Consider the following 21,252-nt stretch of genomic DNA (forward strand, 5'->3'; position numbering starts at 1 on the left):
GAAAGGACCAGAAGAACCACCACCACCACCCCCATCCCTACCACCACAAGTAGGTCTTCCTCAGTGTGGGTGCTGGTGCAAAGACCCCACTTTGGTTATTTCTTGGAGAAGGTCCCACCCCTTGAAGGGGTTTGGACCCTTGAAGGTTCAGTGGTGGGTGCCCCCCCACCATGCCACGGGGACCACAGCCCGGCACTGCTGGTGGGGACTGGTCCAGTGAGATGGTTGACCAACCAACTGGCCCAGCGAGATGGTTGACCAGCCAACTGGTCCAGGAAATGGTTGACCAGCCAACTGGCCCAGCGAGACGGTTGACCAAACAACTGCCAGCCAGATGGTTGACCAGACAACTGGTCCAGTGAGACGTTTGACCAGCCAACTGGTCCAGGAGATGGTTGACCAGCCAACTGGCCCAGTGAGATGGTTGACCAACCAACTGGGTCCCACTGGTTTCCTCCTTGTCCCCTTGGCCAAGACCAACTGTGGGGCTGGGGTGATGGTGCACCCAACTGGATGGATCTGGGGGGGGAACAAGCAGGGTGCTGGACATCAGGGGGTAGGGAAAAGTGTTGGGGGGTCTCCATGAGTCCTTGTGTCCTTCTCCCCACAGACCCCTGCCTGAACGGGGGTTACTGGAATGGGATCAATTGTCACTGCCCCCCCAACCTTCAGGGACCCTTCTGCCAGTTTGGGGCACCAACCATCAAATCACGGCAGGTAAGAGGGGGACACCCTTCCTTGTCCCCAAGAGGGGACACCCCCATGGGAATGTCCCCATCTCACTGCTGTCCCACCCCCTGCCCTGAAGCGCTGAGCTCCTCCGTCATGATGGAGATGCGCATCACCAACCGGGACTTCTCTGAGGACATGGGGGACACCTCATCCACCGCCTACCGCAGCTTTGTGGATGAGTTCAGCCAGACGGTGAGACCCTCTTGGTGTCCCCACTATGGAGGGGGTTCACCAGGACCACCCCACGCCACCACCAGCCAGCCCAGCCCCACTGGTGACACGTGTCTCTCTGTCCCCAGATGGACAGATCTACCGCAACGTCTCCGGCTACCACAGCACCTGGGTCATGACCCTGGCGTGAGGTGTGTGGCTGGGGGTGGAGTGACCCTGGCGTGAGTGTGTGGCTGGGGGTGGAGTGGAGGTGGGGTGGGGTGGGATGGGAGAGAAACCACTGGGATGGGGTGGGATGAGTAAGGAACCACTGGGATGTGGCGGGATGGAATGGGATGGGTGAGGAACCACTGGGATGGGATGGGATGGGTGAGGAACTGCTGGGATGAGAGGGGTGAGGATGGCATGGGTGAGGAACCACTGGGATGAGATGGGATGGGTGAGGAACCACTGGGGTGGGATGGGATGGATGAGATGGGATAGGTGAGGAACCTCTGGGATGGGATGGGTGAGGATGGGACAGGTGAAGAACCACTGGGATGAGATGGGATGGGTGAGGAACCGCTGGGGTGGGATGGGATGGATGAGATGGGATAGGTGAGGAACCTCTGGGATGGGATGAGTGAGGATGGGATGGGTGAAGAACCACTGGGATGGGATGGATGAGATGGGATGGGTGAGGATGGGATGGGTGAAGAACCACTGGGATGGGATGAGACGAGCAAGGAACCTCTGGGCTGGGCTGGAAATGGGATAGGTGAGGACCCCCCAGCTGATGTTCTCGCTGCCCCACAGAAGAGGCAGTGTGGTGGTCAACTACAGAGTCCTGCTGCACCCACCGGCCAGAGCCACCAGCCTTGCCCACCGTGCCCAGGAGCTGCTGGAGGCCGCCAACGCCGCGCCTCAGCCCCGCAACTGCAGCCACTTGGCGAGTAGGTGCCAAACTCCCCACGGCTGGTCAGGCTTGGTCCTTCACATCTCTGGTGGCTTCCCATGACCACTCCCCACTGTTCCTCTCTCCCCAGAAGGACTTTGCTTCACCACATCCTCCTCCAGAGCTGCCCACGCTGGGTTGGCGCTCAAAGACAGCAGTGAGTGGGGGTGGCTGGGACACTGGGGGGGGGGGGGGGGGGGGGGGGGGAGGGGGGGTGCTCAGCTGGCCGCTGCTTCTCCTCTCCAGACATCTGCAGGAAGTTCACGCCGGCCAACTTCAGCCAATACTACCACTTGTACCGTACGAGGAACGGCAACTTCTGCGTCACCAGCTGCAGCATCAACGTCCCCGGCGCCTTCGACTGCCATGGTGGTGACTGCTACTTGACGATGGAGGGACCCAGTTGCTTGTGGGTGGACCCCAACCTCACCCGTCCCCCTCCCCATGGGTCCCACCTTCGCCCCGGGTCCAAACCTCCCCCTGATGTTGAATTTAAACTGGATTCTGGGCCTAAATGGAAGGACAAGCCCAATCTTGACCCAAACCCAACCCAACCCTACTCCAGGCTTAACCCTAACGTGACCTTTCACCCAACCCTTGACCTCCAAGCCTCAGGTCTTCACCCCAAAGCTCCAACCCTGCCCTCCAAACCCAACCCTTGACCTCTAAACCCCAACCCTGCCCTCCAAACCCCAACCCTGTCCTCCAAACCCCAACCCTTGACCCCCAAACCCAACCCTTGACACCCAAAAGCCTCAATCCTTGACCCCTAAACCCAGACCTTGATCCTCAAACTCAACCCTTGAGCCTCAAATCCAACCCTCGACCCCCAAAAACCCCAACCCTGCCCCCCAAAAACCCAACCCTTGACCCCTAAACCCAGCTTTTGACCCTCAAACCCAGCCCTTGACCCCCAAAACCCAACCCTTCACCTCCAAACCCCAACTCTGCCCTCCAAACCCAACCCTTGACTCCCAAACCCAACCCTTGACCCCCAAAAGCCTCAATACTTGACCCCTAAACCCAGCCCTTGACCCTCAAACCCAACCCTTGACCCCCAAAACCCAACCCTTGACCCCAAAACCCCAACCCTGCCCTCCAAACCCAACCCTTGACCCCCAAAAGCCTCAACCCTTGACCCCCAAAACTCAGACCTTGACCCTCAAATCCAGCCCTTGACCCAGCCCCAGCCCTTGACCCCCAAATTCAACCTTGACCCCCCAAAACCAACCCTTGACCCCCAAAAGCCTCAACCTTTGACCCCTAAACCCAACACTTGACCTCCAAAGCACCAGGTTTGAGCCCAACACCCCAACCCTTGACCCCCAAACCCAACCCTTGACCCCCAAAAGCCTCAACCCTTGACTCCTAAACCCAACCCTTGACCTCCAAAAGCCCTTGATCACAACCCCAACCCCAACCCATGGACATGGGGCTGGATGTCCTGGGTTCTCCCCACCTCTGAGAAGGGCCCTGGGTTTCCAGTGGGTTCCTCAGAGGATCCCAGCCCCCCGAGCCCAACCCTGGGCCAGATTTGGGGAGCAAGGACCCTCTTCCCATGTTCCATCACCCCCCACAGCTGCCCGACCATGCCCTGGTACCTGACATCTGGTGACTATTGCCAGACCCACATCAGCAAACTGGGTCTGGGTCTGGGTCTGGGTCTGACCCTCCTCATCCTCCTCATCCTTTCCATCGCCCTCATCATCTGCTTGGCCCAAGGGAAGAAGAAATCTGCCAGTGCCAGGTGAAAGGGATGGGGGGAGGGGGTCTGTTGGGGGGGTGTGGGTGGGGAGGACACCAAGCTGGGTTGCCCTCAGGTGCATCCCCTCACCCAAACTTGGGGGACAGCAGCTTTTCTTCATGGTGGGGGGTGGGAGGGTTCAACTCCCCAACCCCAGGGAGGGCTCAGACCCCAACGTTGGAGCCTCTGAGCTCCAGCATCTCCCCCCTTGCCCCTCCCCAGCTTCCCCCCACCCCTCCCGCAGACCAAGACCCATGGACTTACTGGTTCTTGGCTCTACAGCACAACTGGTGACGAAGACAACTCGTTGGACAGCCGGTGCAACAGCCACACCACCGGTATCTACCACGTGAACGGCAGAGGCTCCATGCCCTGGTCAAGTGAGCCCTATTGAGGGGTGGGGGTGGGGTAAAAAACCAACTCCTTAGTGTGGAGACCCCTCCCCAACCCTTGCCAGACCCTCACCCTCCTTCCTCTTCCAGGCCCCTATGGACATGGTTCCTACCAGCCCAGCATGGAGGTGGCAGCACCCACCACACCAGTAGGTGGTGGGGCAACGTGGGTGCCGTAGAGGTCACCGTGGACGCCGGTGGGGGGTGAGGGACACCCTCCATCCTCACTGCCCCCTCCCCTCCTTGCAGGTGCTAGCAGAAGGGGCAGCACCGCTCTGACCCCCCCCCCCCAAGTCCTCAAAAAATATCTGGTAGGGGGTGATCAAGGCTTCCTTGGTGCCCCACGCTGGGCGAGACCCTTGGCATGGGGTGGGGGTAGCGACCGAAGACCTCAGCCCCTCTGGAGAGGGGAGGTGGGAATGCCCCCCCCCCCCCCAAATTCGGGGGCAAAAGCGAGAGGGAAGCGGTTCCTCTGTGAGAGAGGAGGGGTCTCACCATGGTCTTTGGTGGCTTCTTCACTGGAGAGGACATCACTGTGCCCGGTGGGGGCTCCATGCATCTCAGGAAGCCTCACCTCGAGCCCGATAATCCTTATCTTGGTGGAAATTATATTTATTGATCTATTTATTTCATCTCCTGAAAAATAACACAGAAAGATGGAGCTGGGGGCAGGGAAGGGGGTGGAATTCCCAAAGGCAGGGTGATAACACTGGTGGCCCACTTGGGGGTCAAGAGGTGGGGGTGGGGGGTCATGGTTGGGGATGTTGAGGTTGAGATTGGGGTCTTGGGGGTCATGGTTGGGTTTTAGAGGTTGTGGTTGGGGTCTTGGGGGTCACGGTTGGGATTTAGAGGTCGTGGTTGGGTTTTAGGGGTCGTGGTTGGGGTCTTGGGGGTCACGGTTGGGGTCTTGGGGGTCATGGTTGGGTTTTAGGGGTTGGGGTTGGGGTCTTGGGGGTTGTGGTTGGGATCTTGGGGGCCATGGTTAGGTTTTAGGGGTTATGGTTGGGGGCCTTGGGGGTTGTGGTTGGGGTCTTGGGGGTCATGGTTGGGTTTTAGGGGTTGGGGTCTTGGGGGTCGTGGTTGGGGTTTTATGGGTTGAGATTGGGGTCTTGGTCACTAATGGGGATTTTGAGGTCAAGATTGGGGTCTTGGGGGTCACAGTTGGGTTTTATGGGTTGAGATTGGGGTCTTGGGGGTCTCTCATGGGGATTTGGAGGTCAAGACCGGAGTCTTGGGGGTCATAGTTGGGGATCTTGAGGTCAAGACTGGGGTCTTGGGGGTCACTAATGGGAATTTTGAGGTCAAGATTGGGGTCTTGGGGGTCAGAGTTGGTTTTGGGGGGTCAAGACTGGAGTCTTGGGGGTTAAAGGGGTGGGTCTGGGGGGGGGGAGGGGGATTCCCAGAGCTGCCACCTCTGCTGGGCAAACCCCATCCACCACCCGAAGGAGGAAGAAATTCTCCAAAAACCTTTGTTTGCCCAAGAAGGAGCAAGAACCGCCCGCCCCACACCTGCTCCTCCAGAAATACAATAAAAATATTTATCCTTCACCGCAACAACAGGTCACCCAACCTGCCCCACACCTCTCCCCCCCCCGCCCCACACCTCCCCCCCCCCCCGCCCCACACCTCCCCACCCCCATCGCGGAGATTACGGGTGTTTGTTTTATGGGTGGAAAAGGGCCCTTCCCTACCTTGCCGGTGCGCGGAGGGTGGGGGTGGGGTGGGAAAAATCCGGGGGGGGGGGCAGGATATTTTTTGGGAGGTGGTCTTGAGGTGGGGGGGGTTGGGGTCCCCGTTTTTCCCTGCTGGTGGCCACCTTGGGGTGGTGTAAGGGGTTGGGTAGAGCATTGAGTGTTCCCCATTGCCAAATTTTTTATTTGGGGGGGGGTGGGGGGGTTGGGTTGGGTTTTGCGCCCCCCCCCCCCCCCCCCGTTCTGGGGACATGCCACCCCATGAGGTCTCTGTGCCCTTGAGGTGGTTTGGGGTAGAGTTTGACCAACCCAACGATGGCTCCATGACCTCCAGGTGGTTTGGGGATGAGTTTGGCCAACTCAACGGCGTCAAAAAGGGGTGGGGGCTGGGGGGGGGAGGGGGGCAGAGGTCGGTTCCTCCCCCCCCCCCACCCCCCGACCCCACCCCCCGTTGGGCAAAGGTCTACCCTCTGCATTCTGAGCGTGGGGCAGGTTCTGGGATGCGGCCGGCGTGGGAGCAGTGAAGGGGATGATGAAGGTCTTCCCTCTCCCCTTCGTCTTCCTCCTCTTCCTCCCTGGGGGCACAAGAAGTGAGTAGGGGGAGGGGGGGGGAGGGGGCTGGATGTTTTGGGGGGAAAAAGGGGGGTGTGTCATAGGGTGGGATGGGGGTGCCGCCTCCTCCTGGGATTCTCCTTGGGATCGCTTCACCCCCCCTCCCCCGCATCTAAATGAAACGGAATTTATTTTATTTAGGGTAAAAAATCACTTCATTTTTCTGCCCCTGGCTAAAAAAAATGATAAATAAACCCAAAAAACACCCCCTCGAGGTCCCACCCCACCCATGGGGGGCTGCAGGGTTGGGTCGGGGGTCCACCACCCACCCCCATGGATCAATGGCCTCCAATGAGTGACATCTGCCACCTCTCCCCACTCATGGGGGTCTACAGGGTTGGGTTGGGGGTCTACAGGGTTGCGGTGGGGGTCCACCACCCCCCCATGGACCAATGTCCCCCAGTGGGTGACATCTGCCACCTCCTCCCACTCCCCACTCCCCCCACAGACACCCATGGGGGTCTCAGGATTGGGTTGGGGGTCTACAGGGTTGGGGGGGGGTCCACACCCCCCCCCGTGGACCAATGTCCCCCAGTGGGTGACATCTGCCACCTCCCCCCAACCATGGGGGTCTACAGGGTTGGATTGGGGTCTACAGGATTGGGGGTCCACCACCCCCTCCCCCATGGACCAATGACCCCAAATGGGTGACATCTGCCCCCTCCCCCACCCCCAAGATGTGCCCTCAGCTCCCCATCCCCCCCCCCCAAGCTGACCCTCCATCCCCCCACCCCCACCCCACTTCTCCTCCATCTTTTCCCCACAAATCCCCCCACTGCCCCTCCCTTTCCACCCCGCTCCCTCCACCATCCACCTCCACCATCCACCCCCACTCCCTCCACCCCCTCCAGAGCTTTATAAGCTCGTTAAGAGCAGGGAAGATGATGAGTTAATTGCATCAGGGAGGCTAATTAGGCTAATTGAGGAGAAAGGCAGCAGGGCCTCAGCTGGAGGACCTCAATTAAGACCAAAGAGGCTGGAAGAAATGTTATTTTTTTTAAAAAAAGTTGGGCTTTGGGGGGGGATTTTGTTCTTCTTGGTGTTTTTTATTATTTTTAAATTTTTTTTAAAAAAAGCTAAAACCAGTTTGAACAACTCGGGGAATTTTCCAGGCTCAATTTCCCCCAGAAAAACAACAAAAAAAATTAATTTCTGCTTCTTTTTTTTGGGGGGTGGGGTGTCTTATTGGTGTTTTTTTTAAATTTTACATTTTTTTTTTAGAAGCTAAACCCAGTTTGAACAACTCGGGGAATTTTCCAGGCTCAATTTCCTCCAGAAAACAAACAAACAAACAAAAAATTTCAATGACACCATCCCCCCTGGTGGGAAGAATGTCTCCCCATCCCCCTCCCCCCCCCCCCGGTGGATCAACCCACCCTTGATGGAGCTCAAGGGGGTGCCCTGGTCCCACCCCAACCCTGTAGACCCCAACCCAACCCTGTAGACCCCCATGGGTGGGGGGAGGTGGCAGATGTCACCCACTGGGGGACATTGGTTCATGGGGGGTGGGGGGTGGACCCCCAACCCAACCCTGTAGACACCCCTACCCAACTCTGTAGACCCCAACCCAACCCTGTAGACCCCCATGGTTGGGGGGAGGTGGCAGATGTCACCCACTGGGGGACATTGGTCCATGGGGGGGGGGGTGGACCCCCACCCCAACCCTGTAGACCCCCACCCCAACCCTGTAGAGCCCATGCCGGTGGCACGTGTCCCGGTCCCGTGCACCACACCCTTGGCGCCAGCATGGTGACACGGCTTGGCCCGCACGTGCCACCTGGTCACCAGGGTGGTGGCTTTTCCTGGGAAAACTGAAAGTCTGGGAGACGCCGGGGCAAAGAGGAATGGGGCAAAGTCCTATCGCACTGGGAAAGGCGCCAAGCGCAACGCGTGATGAGAAAAGCGTTGGGTTGGGGGACACCCAAGGTGGTGTTGTGGGGGTGGGGAGTGGGGTGGGGCCACCATGTGGCCCTTGTGGGGACACAGGGAGGAAGAGGAGGAGGATGTTCCTCTCTCTGACCCTGAGGAACCGTGGCCAACGCATGCGTCACCCTCAACTCCTTCCACGCCAGCCCGTGGAGCTGCTGTGTGTCCTTCTGGACACAAAACACCTCCAGAACCACCAAGACCTCCAGCTGGGGACCCAAACCCACCAGCTGGGCACCTAAACCCACCAGCTGGTCCACCAAAAGCCCACCAGCTGATCCACCAAAAGCCCACCAGCTCAGCGCCAAAAGCCACCAGCTGGTCCACCAGAACCTCACCAGCTGGCTGGTGACCAAAAGCCACCAACTGGCCACCAAAACCTCACCAGCTGGCCACCAAAAGTCACCCACTCCCCTGTGGCCATCATACCACTGCCCCCACTAAAGCTGTTGCCACCTCTGTGTGGCCAACAGCCACCAGCCCCTCTGTTCTCTCCACAGCCCAAGCCAGTGCCACCAACATGAAGGCAACCACAGCCTCCACGATGGCCACCAGCAACTCCACAACGGCCGATAACACCACCTCACCCTCCCCGAAGGCCACCAACACCTACACAACGGCCACCATGGCCACCAGCACTTCAACAAACACCACCAGCACCTGGAAAATGGCCAACAGCAACACCTCACCTTCTGTGAACGCCACCAGAACCTCCACAACGGCCACCATGGCCATCAGCAACTCAACAAACACCACAGCCGCAAATACAACAGCCACCATGGCCACCAGCACCAAAACAAATGACACAAGCACCTCAATGACAGTGACCATGGCCACCAGCACCTCAACAAATACCACCAGTATGTCCAAAATGGCCACAAGAACTAACTCACACTCCACGATGGAGACCACCACCACTAAAATGCCAACCGGCATCTCCACAAAGGCCACCAGCACCACTGGGCTCATCACAATGACAACAACAACCTCCACGGCAGCCACCAGAAACTCCCTGATGGACATCAGCACATCTGCGCCCACCATGCGGGCCACCAGCCCCTTTGGGACCACCACGACAGTCACCAGCACCTCTGCAACAGCCACCAGCACCTCTGTGCCCACCATGATGGCCGCCAGCACCTCCATGGTAGGCAGCAGCTCATCTAGGACTACCACACCTGTCGATAGCACCTCCACAGAGGATACAAGGCCTACTGGGCCCACCACAACAGTTGCCAGCACCTCCCCATTGGTTGCCAGCACCTCTGGGCCCACCAAGATGGTCACCACTTCTGAGCCTACCACAACGGCCAACAGCACCTCTGGGCCCACAACCACAAGCACCAGCACCTCTGGGCCCACCATGATGGTCTCCAGCACTACAGGGCCCACGACGAACACCAGTAGCTCCGGACCCACCAAGAGAGTCACCAGCACCTCTGGACCCACCACGATGGTCGCCAGCACCTCTGGACCCACCACGATGGCCACCAGAACCTCTGGACCCACCATGATGGTCACCAGCACCTCTGGACCCACCACGACGGTTGCCAGCACCTCTGGGCCAACCACGACGGGTGCCAGCACTACAGGGCCCACCACGACAGTCGCCAACAATACAGGGCCCACCACGAAGGACACCAGCACCTCTGGACCAACGACGACCATCTTCAGCAACTCTGGGCCCACCACGACGGCCACCAGCAGCTCTGGGCCCACCACGACTGTCGCCAACAGTACAGGGCACACCACACAGGACACCACCACCCCTGGGCCCACCACGACGGTCACCAGCACGTCTGGGCCCACCACGACGGTTGCCAGCACGTCTGGGCCCACCGCGAGTGTCACCAACAGTACAGGGCCCACCAAAAATGACACCAGAAGGTCCGGGCCCACCACAAAAGCCACCAGCACGTTTGGGCCCACCACGACGGTCTCCAGCACCTCCAGGCCCACCACGACAGTCGCAAGCACTATAGGGCCCACCATGATGGACACCAGCACCTCTGGGCCAACCACGACTGTCTTCAGCACCTCTGAGCCCACCACGATGGACACCAAAACCTCTGGGCCCACCATGACAGTCGCCAGCACCACTGGGCCCACCATGACGACCTCCAGCACCGCTGGGCCCACCACGACTGTCACCAGTAGCTCTGACCCCACCACAATGGTTGCCAGCACCTCTGGGCCCACCACCATGGCCGACAGCACCTCTGGGCCCACTGCAACAGTCGCCAGCACCTCTGTCCACACCACGACTGTCACCAGCACCTCTGCACCCACCACGATGGTCACCAGGACCACAGGGCCCACCACAATGGTCTCCAGCACCTCTGGACCCACCACAACGGCGACCGGCACCTCTGGGCCCACCACGACGGTCGCCAGCACCTCTGGGCCCACCGCGACGGTCACTAGCACTACAGGACCCACTACAAAGGACACCAGTAGCATTGGGCCCACCACAACGGTCACCAGCACCACAGGGACCACCACGACGGTCACCAGTAGCTCTGAGCCCACCACAATGGCCTCCAGCACCACTGGGCCCACCACAACCGTCACCAGCATCCCTGGGCTGACCACGACGGTCACCAGTAGCTCTGAGCCCACCACGATGGTCGCCAGCAGCTCTGGGCCCACCACGTCGGTCACCAGCACCTCTGGGCTCACCACAATGCCCGACAGCACCTCTGGGCCCACCACGATGGTCGCCAGCAGCTCTGGGCCCACCACAATGCCCAACAGCACCTCTGGGCCCACCATGACCATCTCCAGCACCTCTGGGCCCACCATGACGGTCGCCAGAACCTTCGGGCCCACCACAACGGCCTACAGCACCACTGGGACCACCACAAAGGTCACCAGCACCTCTGGGCCCACCACGATGGACACCAGCACCACTGGGCCAACGACGACTGTCTTCAGCACCTCCGGGCCCACCACGATGGTTGCCAGCATCCCTGAGCCTACCACGACTGTTGCCAGAACCTCTGAGGCTACCACAACGGCCACCAGCACGTCTGGGCCGACCATGACTGTTGCCAGCAGCTCTAGCCCAACCACGACGGTCGCCAGCACCTCCGGACCCACCACGATGGTCACCAGCACCACAGGGCCCAACACAATGACCGCCAGCAGCTCCAGGCCCACCACGACGGCCACCAGCACCTCTGGGCCTACCACAATGGCTACCAGAAGCTCTGGGCCTACCACGACTGGTGCCAGCAGCTCTAGACCCACAATGACGGTCACCAGCATGTCTGGGCCCACCACGATTGTCACCAGTGCCTCTGGGCGCCCCACGATGGTCACCAGCACCCCTGGGCCCACTACGACGGTCACCAGCACGTCTGGGCCCACCACGACAGTTGCCAGCACGTCTGGGCCCACCGCGAGTGTCACCAACAGTACAGGGCCCACCACAAACGACACCAGAACCTCTGGACCCACCACAAAAGCCACCAGCACCTCTGGGCCCACCACGATGGTCGCCAGCAACTCTGGGCCCACCACAATGGCCGACAGCACCTTTGGGACCACCGCCACCGTCGCCAGCACCTCTGTCCACACCATGACCGTCACCAGCACCTCTGGGCCCACCATGACAGTCGCCAGCACCACAGGGCCCACCACGACGGCCTCCAGCACCACTGGGACCATCACAAATGTCACCAGCACCTCTGGGCCCACCACGATGGACACCAGCACCACTGGGCCAACCACGACAGTCGCCAGCACCTCCGGGCCCACCACGACTGTTGCCAGAACCTCTGAGGCTACCACAACGGCCACCAGCACGTCTGGGCCCACCACAACTGTTGCCAGCAGCTCCAGCCCAACCACAACGGTCGCCAGCACCTCCGGACCCACCACGATGGTCACCAGCATCTCTGGGACCACCACGATGGTCACCAGCACATCTGGGCCCAACACAATGACCGCCAGCAGCTCCAGGCCCACCACGACTGCCACCAGCACCTCTGGGCCTACCACAACGGCTACCAGCAGCTCTGGGCCCACCACAACTGGTGCCAGCAGCTCTAGACCCACAATGACAGTCACCAGCACGTCTGGGCCCACCACGATTGTCACCAGTGCCTCTTGGCGCCCCACGAAGGTCACCAGCACCCCTGGGCCCACTACGACGGTCACCAGCACGTCTGGGCCCACCACGACGGTTGCCAGCACGTCTGGGCCCACCGCGAGTGTCACCAACAGTACAGGGCCCACCACAAATGACACCAGAACCTCTGGACCCACCACAAAAGCCACTAGCATGTCTGGGCCCACCACGACGGTGGCAAGCACTATAGAGCCCACCACAATGTACACCAGCACCTCTGAGCCCACCACGATGGACACCAAAACCTCTGGGCCCACCATGACAGTCGCCAGCACATTCGGGCCCACCATGATGACGTCCAGCACCTCCGGGCCCACCACAACTGTCGCCAGCACACCTGGGCCCACCACGACAGTCGCAAGCACCTCTGGGCCCACCACGATGGATACCAGCAACTCTGGACCAACGACGACTGTCTTCAGCACCTCTGGGCCCACCACGACTGTCGCCAGCACCTCCGGGCCCACCACGACTGTTGCCAGCACCTCTGAGGCTACCACAACGGCCACCAGCACGTCTGGGCCCACCACGACTGTTGCCAGCAGCTCTGGGCCCACCACAATGCCCGACAGCACCTCTGGGCCCACCACGACCGTCACCAGCACATCTGGGCCCACCATGATGGTCTCCAGCACCTCTGAACCCACCACGACTGTCACCAGCAGCTCTGGGCCCACCACGACTGTCGCCAGCACCTCTGGACCCACGACAATGGCGACCAGATCCTCTGGACCCACCACGACGGTCAGCAGCTCCTCTGGGCCCACCACAATGGACACCAGCACCTCTGGATCAGCCACGACTGTCGCCAGCACCACAGGGCCCACCACGACGGTCGCCAGCACCTCTGGACCCACCACGACTGTCACCAGCACCTCTGGGCCCACCATGATGGTCGGTAGCACCACAGGACCCACCACGACGGTCGCCAGCACCTCTGGACCCACGACAATGGCGACCAGCACCTCTGGGCACACCACAATGGTCGCAAGCACTAGAGGGCCCACCACGATGGTCGCCAGAACCTCTGGGCCCACCACGACGGTCGCCAGTACCTCTGAGCCCACCACGGTGGTCAGCAGCACCTCTGGGCCCACCACGATGGACACCAGCACCTCTGGGCCCACCACGAAGGACACCAGCACCTCTGGGCCCACCACGAAGGACACCAGCACCTCTGGGCCCACCACAATGGCCAACAGCACCTCTGGGCCCACGAAAACGGTCACCAGCACCTCTGGGCCCACCACGACGGCCAGTAGCACCTCTGGGCCAACCACAACAGTCGTCAGCGCCTCTGGGCCCACCACAATGGCCTCAAGCACCTCTGGGCCCACCCTGACAGTCGCCAGCACCTCTGGGCCCACCATGATGGTCACCAGAACCTCTGGGCCCACCGCGACAATCGCCAGCACCTCTGGGCCCACTACAACAGCTTCCAGCACCTCCGGGCCCACCACGACTATCACCAGAAATACAGGGCCCACCATGACGGTCGCCAGCACCTCTGGGGCCACCACGATGGTCACCAGCAGCTCTGGGCCCACCACAACGGTTGCCAGCACCTCCGGGCCCACCACGACTTTTGCCAGCACCTCTGGGCCCACCACAACGGCCACCAGCACCTCTGAGCCCACCACGGTGGTGTCCATTAGCTCTGAGCCAACCACGACGACCAGTAGCACCTCTGGGCCCACCACGACAGTCGCCAGCACCTCTGGGCCAACTGCGACGATCACCAGCACCTCTGAGCCCACCACGACTGTCTCCACAACCTCTGGGCCCACCATAATGGACACCAGCACCTCTGCGCCCACCGCGACGGTCACCAGCACTACAGGGCCTACCATGATGATCGCCAGCACTACAGGGCCCACCACGACGGTCGCCAGCACCTCCGGGCCCACCACGACTGTCGCCAGCACCTCTGGGGCCACCACGATGGCCGACAGCACCTCTGGGCCCACCACAATGGTCGCCAGCAGCTCTGGGCCCACCTCGACAGTCGCCAGCACCTCTGGACCCACTGCGATGGTCACCAGCACCTCTGAGCCCACCGCGATGGTCACCAGCACCTCTGGGCCCACCACGACGGTTGCCAGCACCTCTGGGCCCACCACGATGCTCGCCAGCAGCTCTAGGCCCACTACAACAGCCTCAAGCACCTCTCGGACCACCACGACGGTTACCAGCACCTCTGGGCCCACCACAATGGTCGCCAGCACCTCTTGGCCCACCATGACCATCACCAGCAATTCAGGGCCCACCACAATGGTCGCCAGCACTACAAGACCCACCACGATGGTCGCCAGCAGTTCTGGGCCCACCACAATGATTGACAGCACCTCTGGGCCCACCACGATGGCCGACAGCACCTCTGGGCCCACCGCGACAGTTGCCAGCACCTCTGTCCACACCTCGACTTTCACCAGCACCACAGGGCCCACCACAACGGTCGCCAGCACCTCTGGGCCCACTACAACTGCTTTCAGCACCTCTGGGCCCACCACGATGGTCACGAGCAGCTCTGGGCCCACCACAATGGCCAGTAGCACCTATGGGCCCACCGCAACAGTCACCAGCACCTCTGTCCAAACCACGACTGTCACCAGCACCACAGGGCCCACCACGACGGTCGCTAGCACCTCTGTACCCACTACAATGGTGACCAGCACCTCCGGGCCCACCGCAATAGTCACCAGCACCTCTGAGCCCACCACAACGGTTGCCAGCACCTCCGTGCCCACCACGACGGTCAGCAGCAGCTCTGGGCCCACCACAATGGACACCAGCACCTCTGAGCCAACCACAATGGCCGACAGCACCTCTGGACCCACCACGGTGGTGTCCATTAGCTCTGAGCCAACCACGATGGCCAGTAGCACCTCTCGGCCCACCACAACGGTTGCCAGCACCTCTCGGCCCACCACGACGGTAGCCAGCATCTCTGGGCCCACCACAATGGCCTCCAGCACCTCTGGACCCACCGCGACGGTCACCAGCACCTCTGGGCCCACAGCGATGCTCGCCAGCACCTCTGGGCCCACCACAATGGCCACCAGCACCTCTGGGCCCACCACGACTGTCACCAGCACCTCTGGGCCCACCATGATGGTCACCAGCACCTCTGGGCCCACCACGACAGTCGACAGCACCTCCGTGCCCACCACGAAGGACACCAGCACCTCTGGGCCTACCACGACCGTCACCAGCACTACAGGGCCCACCACAATGGTCGCCAGCAGCTCTGGGCCCACCAAAATTTCCTCCAGCACCTCTGGGCCCACCTCGACAGTCGCCAGCACCTCTGGACCCACCACGACCGTTACCAGCACCTCTGGGCCCACCACGACAGTCGCCAGCACCTCTGGGCCCACCACAATGGTCACCAGCACCTCTGGGCCCACCACGACTGTCGCCAGCACCTCTAGGCCCACCACTATGGCCACCAGCACCTCTGGACCCACCACGGTGGTGTCCATTAGCTCTGAGCCCACCACAATGGACACCAGCACCTCTGGGCCCACCACAATGGTCGCCAGCACCTCTGGGCCCACCACAATGGCCGACAGCACCTCTGGGCCCACCGCGACAGTCGCCAGCACCTCTGTCCACACCACGACTGTCACCAGCACCACAGGGCCCACGACAGTCGCTAGCACCTCTGTACCCACTACAATGGTGACCAGCACCTCCGGGCCCACCGCAATAGTCACCAGCACCTCTGAGCCCACCACAACGGTTGCCAGCACCTCCGTGCCCACCACGACGGTCAGCAGCAGCTCTGGGCCCACCACAATGGCCACCAGCACCTCTGGGCCCACCACGACAGTCGCCAGCACCTCTGGGCCCACCATGATGGTCACCAGCACCACAGGGCCCACCACGACGGTCAGCAGCAGCTCTGGGCCCACCACAATGGACACCAGCACCTCTGAGCCAACCACAATGGCCGACAGCACCTCTGGACCCACCACGGTGGTGTCCATTAGCTCTGAGCCAACCACAATGGCCAGTAGCACCTCTCGGCCCACCACAACGGTCGCCAGCACCTCTGGACCCACCACGACGGTCGCCAGCACCTCTGGGCCCACCACAATGGCCTCCAGCACCTCTGGACCCACCGCGACAGTCACCAGCACCTCTGGGCCCACCACAATGGTCGCCAGCAGCTCTAGGCCCACTACAACAGCCTCCAGCACCTCTGAGCCCACCACGATGGTCACCAGCTCCTCTGGGCCCACCACAAAGGACACTACCACCTCTGGGCCCACCACGATGGCCGACAGCACCTCTGGGCCCACCACAATGGCCTCCAGCACCTCTGGGCCCACCCTGACAGTTGCCAGCACCTCTGTCCACACCTCGACTTTCACCAGCACCTCTGGGCCCACCACGACGGTCACCAGCAGCTCTGGGCCCACCACAATGGCCTCCAGCACCTCTGGGCCCACCACGACAGTTGCCAGCACCTCTGTCCACACCACGACTTTCACCAGCACCTCTGGGCCCACCACGACTGTCACCAGCACCACAGGGCCCACCACAACAGTCGACAGCACCTCCAGGCCCACCACGAAGGACACCAGCACCTCTGGGCCTACCACGACCGTCACCAGCACTACAGGGCCCACCACAATGGTCGCCAGCAGCTCTGGGCCCACCATAATGGCCGACAGCACCACTGCGCCCACTACGACGGTCACCAGCACCTCTGGACCCACGACAAAAGCGACCGGCACCTCTGGGCCCACCACAATGGCCTCCAGCACTACAGGACCCACCACGACGGTCGCCAGAACCACAGGGCCCACCACGACGGTCGCCAGCACCACTGGGCCCACTGCAACTGCTTCCAGCACCTCTGGACCCACCGCGACAGTCACCAGCACCTCTGGACCCACCACGACCGTTACCAGCACCTCTGGGCCCACCACGATTTCCTCCAGCACCTCTGGGCGCACCACGACGGTCACCAGCACCTCCGGGCCCACCACGACTGTTGCCAGCACCTCTTGGCCCACCACTATGGCCACCAGCACCTCTGAGCCCACCACGGTGGTGTCCATTAGCTCTGAGCCAACCACGACGGCCAGTAGCACCTCTGGGCCCACCACGACAGTCGCCAGCACTTCTGGGCCAACCACGACGGTCACCAGCACCTCCGGGCCCACCACGACGGTCGCCAGCACCTCTGGACCCACCACGATGGTCACCAGCACCTCTGGGCCCACCACGATGGCCGACAGCACCTCTGGGCCCACTGCGACAGTCGCCAGCACCTCTGGGCCCTCCACGACGGTTACCAGCACCTCTGGGCCCACCACAATGGCCTCCAGCACCTCTGTGCCCACTACAAGAGACTCGAGCACCTCTGAGCCCACCACGATGGTCACCATCACCTCTGGGCCCACCACGACGGTCACCAGCACCTCTGGGCCCACCACGACGGTCGCCAGCACCTCTAGGCCCACTACAATAACCTCCAGCACCTCTGGGCCCTCCACGACGGTCGCCAGCACCTCTGGGCCCACCACGAAGGACACCAGCACCTCTGTCCACACCACGACTGTCGCCAGCACCTCTGGGCCCACCGTGACAGTCGCCAGCACCTCTGGGCTTACTACAACTGCTTTCAGCACCTCTGGGCCCACCACGATGGTCACCAGCAGCTCTGAGCCCACCACGATGGTCGCTAGCACCTCTGGGCCTACCACGACGGTCGCCAGCACCTCTGGTGCCACCACGATGGTCATCAGCAGCTCTGGGCCCACCACTATGGCCTCCAGCACCTCTGCGCCCACCACGACGGTCGCTAGCACCTCTGTACCCACTACAATGGTGACCAGCACCTCTGGGCCCACCGCAATAGTCACCAGCACCTCTGAGCCCACCACAACGGTCGCCAGCACCTCCGGGCCCACCACGACGGTCAGCAGCAGCTCTGGGCCCACCACAATGGACACCAGCACCTCTGAGCCAACCACAATGGCCGACAGCACCTCTGGACCCACCACGTTGGTGTCCATTAGCTCTGAGCCAACCACGACGGCCAGTAGAACCTCTGGGCCCACCACAACGGTCGCCAGCACCTCTGGACCCACCACGACTGTCACCAGCACCACAGGGCCCACGACAGTCGCTAGCACCTCTGTACCCACTACAATGGTGACCAGCACCTCTGGGCCCACCGCAATAGTCACCAGCACCTCTGAGCCCACCACAACGGTTGCCAGCACCTCTGGTGCCACCACGATGGTCATCAGCAGCTCTGGGCCCACCACTATGGCCTCCAGCACCTCTGCGCCCACCACGACGGTCGCTAGCACCTCTGTACCCACTACAATGGTGACCAGCACCTCTGGGCCCACCGCAATAGTCACCAGCACCTCTGAGCCCACCAGAACGGTCGCCAGCACCTCCGGGCCCACCACGACGGTCAGCAGCAGCTCTGGGCCCACCACAATGGACACCAGCACCTCTGAACCCACCACAACGGTGACCAGCACCTCTGGGCCCACCGCAATAGTAACCAGCACCTCTGAGCCCACCACAACGGTTGCCAGCACCTCCGGACCCACCACGACGGTCAGCAGCACCTCTGGGCCCACCACAATGGACACCAGCACCTCTGAACCCACCACAATGGACACCAGCACCTCTGGGCCCACCACAATGGTCGCCAGCACCTCTGGGCCCACCACAATGGCCACCAGCACCTCTGGGCCCACCACGACTGTCACCAGACCCACAGGGCCCACCACGACAGTCGACACCACCTCCAGGCCCACCACGAAGGACACCAGCACCTCTGGGCCTACCACGACCGTCACCAGCACTACAGGGCCCACCACAATGGTCGCCAGCAGCTCTGGGCCCACCATAATGGCCGACAGCACCACTGCGCCCACTACGACGGTCACCAGCACCTCTGGACCCACGACAAAAGCGACCGGCACCTCTGGGCCCACCACAATGGCCTCCAGCACTACAGGACCCACCACGACGGTCGCCAGAACCACAGGGCCCACCACGACGGTCGCCAGCACCACTGGGCCCACTGCAACTGCTTCCAGCACCTCTGGACCCACCGCGACAGTCACCAGCACCTCTGGACCCACCACGACCGTTACCAGCACCTCTGGGCCCACCACGATTTCCTCCAGCACCTCTGGGCGCACCACGACGGTCACCAGCACCTCTGGGCCCACCACGACTGTCGCCAGCACCTCTAGGCCCACCACTATGGCCACCAGCACCTCTGGACCCACCACGGTGGTGTCCATTAGCTCTGAGCCAACCACGACGGCCAGTAGAACCTCTGGGCCCACCAAAACGGTCGCCAGCACCTCTGGACCCACCACGACGGTCGCCAGCACCTCTGGGCCCACCACAATGGCCTCCAGCACCTCTGGACCCACTGCGATGGTCGCCAGCACCTCTGGGCCCACAGCGATGGTCGCCAGCACCTCTGGGCCCACCACGACTGTCACCAGCACCTCTGGGCCCACCATGATGGTCACCAGCACCACAGAGCCCACCACGACAGTCGACAGCACCTCCGGGCCCACCACGATGGCCGACAGCACCTCTGGGCCTACCATGACCGTCACCAGCACTACAGGGCCCACCACAATGGTCGCCAGCAGCTCTGGGCCCACCAAAATTTCCTCCAGCACCTCTGGGCCCACCTCGACAGTCGCCAGCACCTCTCGGCCTACCACGACCGTTACCAGCACCTCTGGGCCCACCACGACGGTCGCCAGCACCTCTGGGCCCACCACGACGGTCACCAGCACCTCTGGGCCCACCACGACTGTCGCCAGCACCTCTAGGCCCACCACTATGGCCACCAGCACCTCTGGACCCACCACGGTGGTGTCCATTAGCTCTGAGCCCACCACAATGGACACCAGCACCTCTGGGCCCACCACGATGGTCACCAGCACCTCTGGGCCCACCACAATGGCCTCCAGCACCTCTGGACCCACCGCGACAGTCACCAGCACCTCTGGACCCACCACGACCGTTACCAGCACCTCTGGGCCCACCACGATTTCCTCCAGCACCTCTGGGCGCACCACGACGGTCACCAGCACCTCTGGGCCCACCACGACTGTCGCCAGCACCTCTAGGCCCACCACTATGGCCACCAGCACCTCTGGACCCACCACGGTGGTGTCCATTAGCTCTGAGCCTACCACAATGGACACCAGCACCTCTGGGCCCACCACAACGGTCGCCAGCACCTCTGGGCCCACCACAATGGTCGCCAGCACCTCTGGGCCCACCACAATGGTCGCCAGCACCTCTGGGCCCACCACAATGGCCTACAGCACCTCTGGACCCACCGTGACAGTCACCAGCACCTCTGGGCCCACCACGAAATACACTAGCACCTCTGGGCCCACCACAATGGCCGACAGCACCTCTGGGCCCACCGCGACAGTCGCCAGCACCTCTGTCCACACTACGACTGTCGCCAGCATGTCTGGGCTTACTACAACTGCTTTCAGCACCTCTGGGCCCACCACGATGGTCACCAGCAGCTCTGAGCCCACCACGATGGTCGCTAGCACCTCTGGGCCTACCATGACGGTCGCCAGCACCTCTGGGCCCACCACGATGGTCACCAGCAGCTCTGGGCCCACCACAATGGCCAGTAGCACCTATGGGCCCACCGCGACAGTCACCAGCACCTCTGTCCAAACCACGACTGTCACCAGCACCACAGGGCCCACCACGACGGTCGCTAGCACCTCTGTACCCACTACAATGGTGACCAGCACCTCTGGGCCCACCGCAATAGTCACCAGCACCTCTGAGCCCACCACAACGGTTGCCAGCACCTCCGGGCCCACCACGACGGTAAGCAGCAGCTCTGGGCCCACCACAATGGACACCAGCACCTCTGGGCC

General features: G+C 62.0%; 1 protein-coding gene across 1 annotated transcript; it reads left to right on the forward strand.

The window, feature by feature from the left end:
* Positions 1 to 9,655: 9,655 nt before the first annotated feature.
* Positions 9,656 to 14,673, forward strand: LOC130143527 (mucin-2-like). The gene is made up of 6 exons (XM_056326219.1): positions 9,656 to 9,885; positions 9,940 to 10,854; positions 10,957 to 13,408; positions 13,597 to 13,895; positions 13,990 to 14,218; positions 14,476 to 14,673. The coding sequence occupies exons 1-6, from the start codon at positions 9,656 to 9,658 to the stop codon at positions 14,671 to 14,673; spliced, it is 4,323 nt and encodes a 1,440-aa protein (XP_056182194.1).
* The last annotated feature ends 6,579 nt before the right edge of the window (positions 14,674 to 21,252 follow it).

This window comes from Falco biarmicus, unplaced genomic scaffold (genome assembly GCF_023638135.1).
Source record: "Falco biarmicus isolate bFalBia1 unplaced genomic scaffold, bFalBia1.pri scaffold_360, whole genome shotgun sequence".
NCBI classification, from domain to species: Eukaryota; Metazoa; Chordata; class Aves; order Falconiformes; family Falconidae; genus Falco; species Falco biarmicus.

What these genes read in the sequence shown, in the direction of transcription:
- LOC130143527 (XM_056326219.1), top strand. Translation starts at nt 9,656, where the DNA reads ATGGTCGCCAGCACCTCTGGACCCACCACGATGGCCACCAGAACCTCT. An exon ending in AGCAGCTCTGGGCCCACCAC is followed by an intron (nt 10,855 to 10,956) that starts GTCGGTCACCAG and finishes AATGCCCAACAG; the next exon opens with CACCTCTGGGCCCACCATGA. An exon ending in GCCCACCACAACGGTTGCCA is followed by an intron (nt 13,896 to 13,989) that starts GCACCTCCGGGC and finishes GGTGTCCATTAG; the next exon opens with CTCTGAGCCAACCACGACGA.